General features: G+C 29.4%; 2 protein-coding genes across 2 annotated transcripts; one reads left to right on the forward strand and one right to left on the reverse strand.

The window, feature by feature from the left end:
- Window positions 1-549: 549 nt before the first annotated feature.
- Window positions 550-3,106, reverse strand: LOC107859880 (naringenin,2-oxoglutarate 3-dioxygenase). The gene is given in 4 exon segments (NM_001324774.1): window positions 550-861; window positions 1,218-1,646; window positions 2,625-2,771; window positions 2,897-3,106. Coding segments are annotated over 4 exon segments (1,098 nt in total).
- Window positions 3,107-9,085: 5,979 nt separating this feature from the next.
- On the forward strand, window positions 9,086-9,959 carry LOC107861313 (snakin-2). The gene is made up of 3 exons (XM_016706656.2): window positions 9,086-9,274; window positions 9,409-9,460; window positions 9,578-9,959. Exons 1-3 carry the CDS (start codon window positions 9,200-9,202, stop codon window positions 9,757-9,759), a joined length of 309 nt encoding a protein of 102 aa, XP_016562142.1. The 5' UTR covers window positions 9,086-9,199; the 3' UTR covers window positions 9,760-9,959.

Raw genomic sequence — 9,959 nt, forward strand, 5'->3', positions numbered from 1 at the left:
TTTCCCTATATGCAACACGGGTGAGCATCTCCCCGGGCACCAGCTCCATTGTTCGGTACCATTTGAGAAGCTAAAAATTTATCAGTTCAGGTTGAAATACATGCATATAGGTAATGGTTTAATACCAAGATAGAGAGCGAAAACTAGGGACGAAGCCCATACCAAGCAGAAGTCTCACGTATATATATATATATAGTTCTCTGAGACGACAGTAATATACAACTTTTTACATGAACATTATACATGATATTTTCAAATATTTGGTCCACCTCTCCTTTTCTCATGTGGTAGCAACCACTACAACAAATTGGAGTGAATTTAAGCTAAGCCCATTGGCAATGCGAAACTGAAAACACAATAAATAAAAGAATACGACTGAAAACCAATCAAATCGTAACAATAAAATTATTTTGACAAAGCGTTCGCACTTTCTTATATATTACCATATGATTTATGGTTATTGATGATAGAGGACAGTAGTGATAAAGGAAATTACACGAATAGCATCTTTTTCCAACACCCGATATAATTGTATATAACTGTAAAAATTTAAGCAAGAATTTCCTCAATGGGCATGGATTCCAACTTGGCCTTTTCGGCAACCTCTTCAGCTTGTATCTGCTGCTCCTTGGCCAGCTTTTTGAATCTAGCAGCCTCAAGATCCTTACTCATTTTCCTCCTATACATTTCTGCAAATGTAATGGGCTCATCCATTACTGCCTTCTCTCCTTCTCGTATTTTTAATGGATACACTATTGCCTCCGGTGCTGGATTCTGAAATGTGGCTATCGATAATCTGCTGCTATTCGAGTTCACCACTGCTTGATGATCAGCGTTCTTGAACCTCCCGTTGCTCAAATACTGTCCAAAATCACATAATTAAGTGCCAGTAGGTATAATTTCAAATATTGAACACAAAACGAAGGCAGACTCTAAGGAACTATGTTGCTTAGATTCTCAAAAATTATGGTCGAGTCCAATGGGAACCCTAAAAAACTACTCTATATTTTTGGAAGATCTAACATGACCAGCAATATTCTTGAAGGATCTAAACAACATGGATAAGAAATATCGTTCATTGGCCATCTTCAAGCACTATCATTGAGAAATAGCCAGGAGATTTCACCTATAAAACTTAAAATTTCATGACAATTTCTACCTTTCAATTATAGAAATAGAAAAGTGGCTATTTGCAATACCAAGTGTAGAGAACTTACATGACCATGATCACCAAGATTAACAACAAAAGCGCCTTCAATGGGCTTAACCGTGATCCAAGTTTTGCCATTATCTTTAGTGGCTTGAAGACCACCAACTTGGTCTTGTAACAAGAGGGTGATGGTTCCAGGATCAGTGTGCCTTTTCAACCCAAGGGTAAGATCAGGCTGTGGACACTTTGGGTAAAAATTGACAACAACTTTTTGGTCCATATCCACACATGCCTTGGTTAAGGCCTCCTTCTCCAAACCCATTGCTTCTGATAGTACTTCTAATAATTTGCAAGCCAACTCCATTAACTTTTCACTGTACTTCTCAGTTACAGCTATCCATCCGTGCGGTTTGTCTGGCCATCTAGAGTAATCTCTAGCTCGAATTGGGTATGAGAAATAGGTCACTATTTCACGCCAATCTTGGACCACTTCACCCTTCAAAACAATATTTGTTAGCAGTTGAACAGTTGTACTTTACTTTATATAATGCTAAAGCAACTGTCAATTTAATGGCCATCCCTTTCCGATCAGTACCATATTAATTACTAGAGGTTTCACTTATTTACTGAATTAGAATATTTCGTAAGAAAGATTTAAATAGAGGTTTTCGAAAACCTAAATTTGTCTACTATGTTATTTTATATAGTTATTTAGTAGTATATAGTCATTTAATAATAAAGATAGTAAAAAAAAGAAGTAATAAAATTGACCTTAGTAACATGAAATTAAAGAGTTCTAAAAGTCAAATTGATTTACCAAAAATACTATAAGTGGAATACCTATATGTAGAATCTAAAATCTACATCAAAAAGTTCTATTTGAGATGTTTTATCAAAATTTATTTATAATTTAAATATACTATTTCAGATGAACGCCATGTAACTGTTTTATGTGGTAATCTTTAAATTTTTTATTTTTTTTGAATGAATTGTTATCGCTTTTTTTTTTCTTTTGAATGAATCGTTTCTATTATATTTGTGTTTGATTAATTACCGATTAATCAAACTCAAATCGATGACAATCAAACTCATATATACATATAATAATATATTTTGTTTGATTTGAATATAATAATTTTAAAATCAATTATATTGAGTTTATTTATTTTTAAACCGATAGCCGATCCAAACCGACTAGTTAACACCCCTAAATGATAGTTGCAATATCAGGACAATTGATGCAACTCCTTATAGTTGGCATGGATTGAACCTGCAAAAGATGGTAAGTACCTTATCCTTTCATATTTTTAACTCTGAAGAAATGTCATATATATATACTTATACGTACATGTATACGCACATATATGGTATTCTGAAACTTTCTTTTTTAGATGTATAATCCAAAGAAAATGAGAGTATTTTTTTTATAGTAAGTTGTTACAATACTTTTGATACGTGCTAAAAGGTTGGTTACCTGAAGATGGCTAGAGACTATGAAACCACCTTTCTTACCGCCGGACATGTCAAATCGAAGCTTTTCCTCAGAGGGCAACGCGAAGAATTCTTTAGCAAATTTTGTCATTTGTGAGATTAATTGTGGGTCTACCCCATGATCAACTACCTGGTAAAATGAAAAAATTTAAATAGCTCAATTATTTAACTATGTATTAGAATTTTCACGTAATTGATAAGCATTTGATTTATCACTTTATAATCATTTCTCCATAAATAATAAAAAGAAACTACCTGGAAAATGCCCCAATCTTCGCATGCCTCTACAATTTTTTCACATATTTCACCTCTTGTTCCAATCTCATCAATATCCTTCAACGATATGACTGGAATGTCATCACTGAAGTTGTTGTAAGCCACTTTAGAACGCTCTTCTTCATCCCTAATGAAACTTGTTGGAACGGTAGTTTCGTTCGCCAGAGACGTTAGGGATGAAGGTGGCATTTCTATTTTCTTTTATTTTATGTTTGGGAGGGAGAATGGTAAGTAGTGAATATAGGGGAAACAAATATATAGAGGGGCTGAAATATATGGAATGAGTGAATTCATTGATAACGTGGACAGCTAAATACCTCTCGTGGCAGCCAACTTTTCACGTGCTTTCTTTCTAGAGTTGAAGGGTAGATACCAATGTTGGCAAATAGTACTTAATACGAAAGACTTCACTCCGTTATAAATTATGTATCGCCATTTGATCGGGCATAATATTTAAAAAGTAGGTATTGACTTTATTAAAATTACTTCTTAAATAAAGTATTAATAATATTTAAAATCAAGTGAGATCATTTTTAATTAAAAAGATAAATAAAAAAAGGACTAATAATATTTAAAATTAAGTGGAATCACCAAGGGTGAAATTATAATTGTGTCTTTAAAAATTTATCAAATAAAAAAAGATGACATTTTTTTTGGAACGGACCAAAAAGAAAATGGTGACACATAATTTGAGAAGGAGGGAATAGTGTTCTAGATAACACTTCTTTAAATTGCCTTTTTTGGTTTTATGCCTCCTTTTATAAATTGCTGAATAATGAGTGTTTTTATAATTTATTCTTAATACATACGTTTAAAAAGATGAAATGTCCTTTTAAAAATAATTTCTTAATCAAATAAAACTACTAAGGATAAAAATAAAAGAATCTTTTTATTAATGTTTTCTAGATAATCTAAAACACTATTTATTTAAGAATAAAATTTAAAAAATTAAAATATTATTTATTTAATTTTGTGTTTAAGAAAAACAAACGCAACCAAAAAGCTGCTTTGTTGTTTTCCCATCCATATCGAATATAAAATTAATCAATTTAAATTTAAATATAGTATATCTAAGAATTTTTTATATCGTCAGATTTATTTGTCTTTTATATAGGTAAGTAGATATGAGGTCCGTGCAATGTTATTTTATCTGTCTCAATTTATAGTATTTTTTATATTATTTCAATTTATATATGTTATTTCTTTTATGACAATGTCTATTTATGACATAAATGAAATTTGGAGAGTCAATTAAAATTTTATATATATGATTTTAAATATTTTAAATTGTTATTTATCGTAATTTATGATTTTTTGACTTAACTTTTAAATACTACTATATATTACTCTTTTTATCTCAATTTATGTGACAGTTATAAAATTTTTATAGCGAATTTATTTTTGTATACGTTTCTTTTATGATATATACTCCCTTTGTTTCAAAAGAATAACCTACTTTGATTTGACTCAAAGTTTAAGAAAATAAAGGACTTTTGAATCTTGTGTCCTTAAATTAAAGTATTGTCTAATGTACCAAAATGTCCTTTAATCTTGTGGTCATAAACATGCTACGTGGAAAGTTGAAATTAAAGTATTGCCAAAAAAGAAAAGGAATCATTCTTTTTAAATTAACTAAAAAGGAAAGTAGATCCTTCTTTTTTAAACGGAGAAAGTAGTACTTTTAACTAACTTTCAAAATATAGTAAAAAAAATGAAAAATAAACTAAAACAATAAGAGCAGTACATATTAATTTACATCTAATTGAAATGGAGTAAATCATAGTAGTAGTAAATTACAGGAGTAGTACTATTACTTAGTTTATCAGAAATGTAAAAGAACGTTCATTGGTAGGTCTAAAAATAGCGACGAAGTCAGTGAAATGCGAAATGAATATTGAAGTGGGACGCATTACTAAGAAAAATTGGGAACATCTTTAATGAAATTATGACAAAATGTCCTGATATTTTAGTCCAAAAATATAATATAAAAGTTACTTAAAACCAACAAATACATCAGTAGCAAAGCACAATGCCTAAAATACCTCATATCGATTAGAAGGATGACGGAAAGCTCCTCAACACTCCCTCTTATTATATATAGTAATTTCTTTATTTATATTTTGAAATTACAAATTTAACATTTTGAGAAGATTTACCCACGTAGTATCTTTTAGATTAAAAAGACTTGTCTAACTTTTTTTTGTTAGTAATATGGAAAATTCAAAGAATGCTGGTTAGGACAAATCACGTGACCGGTACCAACCAGCGCTACCTAGCTAAAAAGAACATATCAATATTAACTAACCATCTTGCGTTTAATTGTCTATCACTCCTCTCTTGAATTAATAAAAAATTGTCTTGCTAGCTGCTTCTGTTTCGATTTAGCTAAAATTGAACTCAATCTTTTAAAAATGGAAACGAAACAAATTAAATTTATCTTTTAAGCTGTGCAAAATGAAGTAGATTTGTCCTTCATTAATAATTAAGGTTAAATGTGTCTATGCCACTACTAAAAATAATCTAAATTTTCCCTAATATATTTTAAATGACAGAAGCCTAGTAATGGGTGAATGTGATGCGTGTGTCTCGTATTTGAAGACTATTTTTTTTTTTAAAATTGAGATGAATTTGAACATTTACATAATTCAGAGGTAAATTTGACTCTTCTCTCCGAATTTTGAGTTGTAAATTTTGTTGTTCCTCCTTTTATCTCTCTGTCACTATCTCTACTGCCAATCACATCTCTACTGCCAATCACTCTTCTGTTTTTGTTGAAAGTTTGTGGAGGTCTGCTATAATGGAGGGATATGTTATTTGATGGAGGTCTGCTGTAATTTTTCCTACGTTATTTGACGGGCTTTTGTGATTTTTTTTTTTTTTTGAAAGATTGTGGGTTTTGTGTTAAGTTGATTTCTACTCCTATTCAGTTGAACAGAAAAGTTGGCATAGAAGAGGTGAGATCGAAGCATTGTGATGAGACAAAAAATATTGGAAAAATCATGAAACGGAAAACATTGAGAAAATATTCATCTTCAAAATTTCAAAAAGTGCATAAATATGTGAAAAAAGAGGAAGTCAAATGAAAAGAAAGAATATGTATTTTTTCAGTTGTGCATATGTATTTATGAGTAATGCATATGTATTTTTTCAGTTATGAATATATTTCTGAATAATACTTATGTATTTTACCAGATTATATATGTATTTATGACAAATGCATATGTATTTTTCCAGATATGCATATGTATTTTTGAATAATACATATGTATTTCATACGTTTGTATGAGGTTGCATGCTATATTTATTGATTTGGAAATATATTTTTAGTTTTGATTAGGTTTTAATAGATGCATATATATTTATGAATAATACATATGTACTTTTTCAGTGTGCGTATGTATTTATGACTAATGCATATGTATTTTTTTAGTTATGCATCTCTATTTATGAATAACGTATATGTATTTATGATTAATGCGTATGTATTTATGAATGATGCATATTTTTTGTCATAATAATATTTTTGATGTCTACATCATGAAGAAGAAATGTGTAGTACAAGTGCAAATAGGCAAATATATTATGTCACTTTTTTTTATAGAGATTTTGTGTCCTATATGTTTATACATACATATGAGTCAGATCTGTATTTTTGTAAATACATATGCAGATATGTGTCTTTTAAAAATAAAAGCAAGAGATAGAAGAGTAAAAAACAAATAAAAAATCCAAAGAAAAACAAGTGAAAACCGAAAAAAAAAAACAGAAATAAAAGCACGAAATATAAGTTTAAAAATAAAACCAAATAAAAAAAGAAAAAAAGAAAAAAGAAGAAAAAGAGAATAGGAAAAGAAAAAGAAAAATATGAGAAAGGAAAAAATAAGAAAACGGGAAAAAAAATATAGAAAAAAAATGAAAAAAGGATAAAAAAAGAAGAGAAATAGAAGAGTCAAAATAAAGTGGCAAGAAAAAAGAAGAAAATGAAAAAGAAATCAAAATAAAAGTATAAAACGATGAAAAAAGAAATGAAAATAGGAAAAGAAAAAGAAAAATATGAGAAAGGAAAAAATAAGAAAATGAAAAATTAGAAAAGAAAAGAAAAAAATGAAAACGGATAAAAAAAGAAGACAAATAGAAGAGTCATATTAGGAAAAGAAATCTTTATAATTAAATGTAGCATGAAGTAAGGACGGTTACTTCCTTATTTAACTCTAACTGATGGGAGTTAAAATAGAAACTACTATTTAATTTGTATATGTATTTATATAACAACATTTTACTTAAATACAACATACAATTTGCTATTTCCGTAATTATGAAATTGTTACTATAAAAGTTATAATTAAGGCTACAGAGTTGCTACTTTTGAAATTTTCCCACATTATCTACCGGATAGATTTTCAACGAGTATTATAAAGAAAAACTTATTTATTTGAGTGTTTTCTATAAAATATTGTGCTTTTAAATATGTTTTTATTTATTATCTAGATATATATCATATTTAAAAATATTTATCATCTATAGCAGCTGTATTATGTATTAAAAGTGAATTATGCATACAATACAGATGTATTAAAAGCGTGTTAAAATGTATTATATGTATTTTAATAAACAAGTGCACTATATATTAAAAAAGAATTATGCATGCAATATAAATGTATTACACTATGTACTAAAATTGAATTATACATGCATATAGATGTATTATAAATGTTTTAATGTATTATGCTTGTTTTGGTAAAAAATCTACATTATGTATTAAAAGTAAATTATATATATATTAAAATTGTATTGTTATAAATGATAAATATTTTCTAAATATGATATATTTAGGTAAGTTCCCTATAATAAAAATATTTTTTTTGAAGAAAAAATAGGAACTAACTTTGGTACCAAGTTATAAGTTTTTCCCAGTAAAGTAAAAAAATGGTTTCCTTGATTGTAATATAATAATCTCTCAAGAGTAATGAGAATTCTTCTCTCTATTTGTTCTTTCTTATTCTATTTATATAGATTAGTTTGTTGTCGTATGAATTAAAAATTTAAGTTATATCACTAGCATCGTAAATATTTTTGCATTGATGATATCTCAAGAAGAGATTAGAAATTATGTATTTTTGTTAAAGGAACATGTTTCATGTTAATCATCGACGAAATAAAAGTTTGATCACATATAATTTCTCCTGGATTATAAAAAAAATAAAAGTAGATTAAATTAAGGTATAACTTAGTGCTTATTATTATTATTGATTATCCTTGGAGCAGGTTCCGTATCTACGGTATTTATGAAAATAAAATAAACCAGTCTCGGACAAGTTTGCCAGCTAATAATCAAATAACAATTCAAAGGTCTAGCGTTCGAGTCTTAAATATAGAGTCGTTTTTGTCGGGAAGCATTTTATCCTCGTAACGGGGCTTCTTGACGCTAATTCACATGAGTTGATCTTCAATGTGGATATCAAACACTTAATAAAAAGCTCCTCCAAAAGCAATAAACTTGTACTCATTCTGCAAAATTTACGAGCTTCCTTTGATAATTTGGTGCAACTTGTAAAATTATATGTGCATGTAATCTTAGTTAGCAGTATCAAAACTTTTAGTGGTCTGACTGATGCTTTTTCTAAGACTAATATTTTAATGAAACTCTGTTCTCGAAACGCTAGTGCAATGTGAAGTTAGGCTGGCAGTGTGGCTTTCTGTGCTTTTTCCCATTTGGTTCCAACATCATCACTTAGACAAGTAGGCATGTTCCCCAGATGCAGATTCTCTGTGAGGTTATGAGTTACTCCGTTTCATATTAATTGATCATCTTATTAAACATACATATTTCTAATTACTTGTCCATTTAATAAAATCTAATTGATTAAAATTTCTCATTTTGCTCCTACAACTAGTACTCTTTGGAAGTGCAAAGTATGTTTATAAAGTTTCAAGAAAGTATCTTTAGGGTAAATTAGTAAAACTAACTTTTTTTATTTATAATTTTTAAATAGTGTGTAAAAATGAAAGTGATCAACTAATACGACACAAAGGAAGAACGGATAAACGAGCAAAAAGATACTCACTTAACTCACTTAATTACTTTCTCAAGTTAAATTGCATCATAAACTTACATCATATGCCCATTCGTGAACTTTCTTTCCTCGTGCTATAAATTCTGATGCAGCACACTTCTTTTTGCTTCACATCCAAATAGAAGGCCTGCTCAGTTCTTAAAAGCTCTCTGTTAATTTTCTCCTTCATATATACACCATTTTATTTTGCTTTTACGATTCTAAAACAATGACATTCCAAAAGGCATTTGCTGCTATGCTAATTGCATCCTTTCTGCTCGTCCATTTTGCTAGTACCCAGAAGGTTCCGTTTTTTTTCTTTCATTTCAAAGCTCACATACTACTCTAACCAAAGACCATGTCACTCTCATCATGTTTTATTTTAACTCGTTAGAAATAACATACTAGTGTTTTTTTTATTTTGGAATGTTGGCGCAGGTTGACTACAGCAAGCCACCAACACCAGCCCCTCAAGCTCCACAGCCACTGGGTACATATTTCTGATATTTCATCCACATCAAATTACGAATTAATTAGTCCTACTAAGGGGTACAGATCTTTTTATATGTATAGACTTGTAAAAGCTTTGTTACACATGATTATACAGATTGCATAGGAGCTTGTAAGTATAGGTGCAGCAAGTCATCGAGGCAAAATCTATGCAACAGAGCATGTGGAAGCTGCTGCAACAGATGCCACTGCGTACCACCAGGGACCTCTGGAAATTATGAAGCATGCCCTTGCTATTTCAACCTTACTGCTCATAACAACACCCGCAAGTGTCCTTAATTAACTATTCGTCGTTTTTATCTAGCTGTTTTTTGTTCTACAAAGGGAGTCCATTTTCAAAACAAATGTACCTTTAAACTATCATTGTATCTCAATAATTTAAGCAAGCTAGTTGTTCATTCTGAGGTTTAATTCAATGGTGCTTTTGTTTTCTCTATGTACGAAGTTTGTGAAGTAATAATTGATACTATTATTTACTA

The sequence above is a fragment of the Capsicum annuum genome, chromosome 2, assembly GCF_002878395.1.
Source record: "Capsicum annuum cultivar UCD-10X-F1 chromosome 2, UCD10Xv1.1, whole genome shotgun sequence".
NCBI classification, from domain to species: domain Eukaryota; kingdom Viridiplantae; phylum Streptophyta; class Magnoliopsida; order Solanales; family Solanaceae; genus Capsicum; species Capsicum annuum.

What these genes read in the sequence shown, in the direction of transcription:
- LOC107861313 (XM_016706656.2), top strand. Translation starts at nt 9,200, where the DNA reads ATGACATTCCAAAAGGCATTTGCTGCTATGCTAATTGCATCCTTTCTG. An exon ending in ATTTTGCTAGTACCCAGAAG is followed by an intron (nt 9,275 to 9,408) that starts GTTCCGTTTTTT and finishes ATGTTGGCGCAG; the next exon opens with GTTGACTACAGCAAGCCACC. An exon ending in TCAAGCTCCACAGCCACTGG is followed by an intron (nt 9,461 to 9,577) that starts GTACATATTTCT and finishes ATGATTATACAG; the next exon opens with ATTGCATAGGAGCTTGTAAG.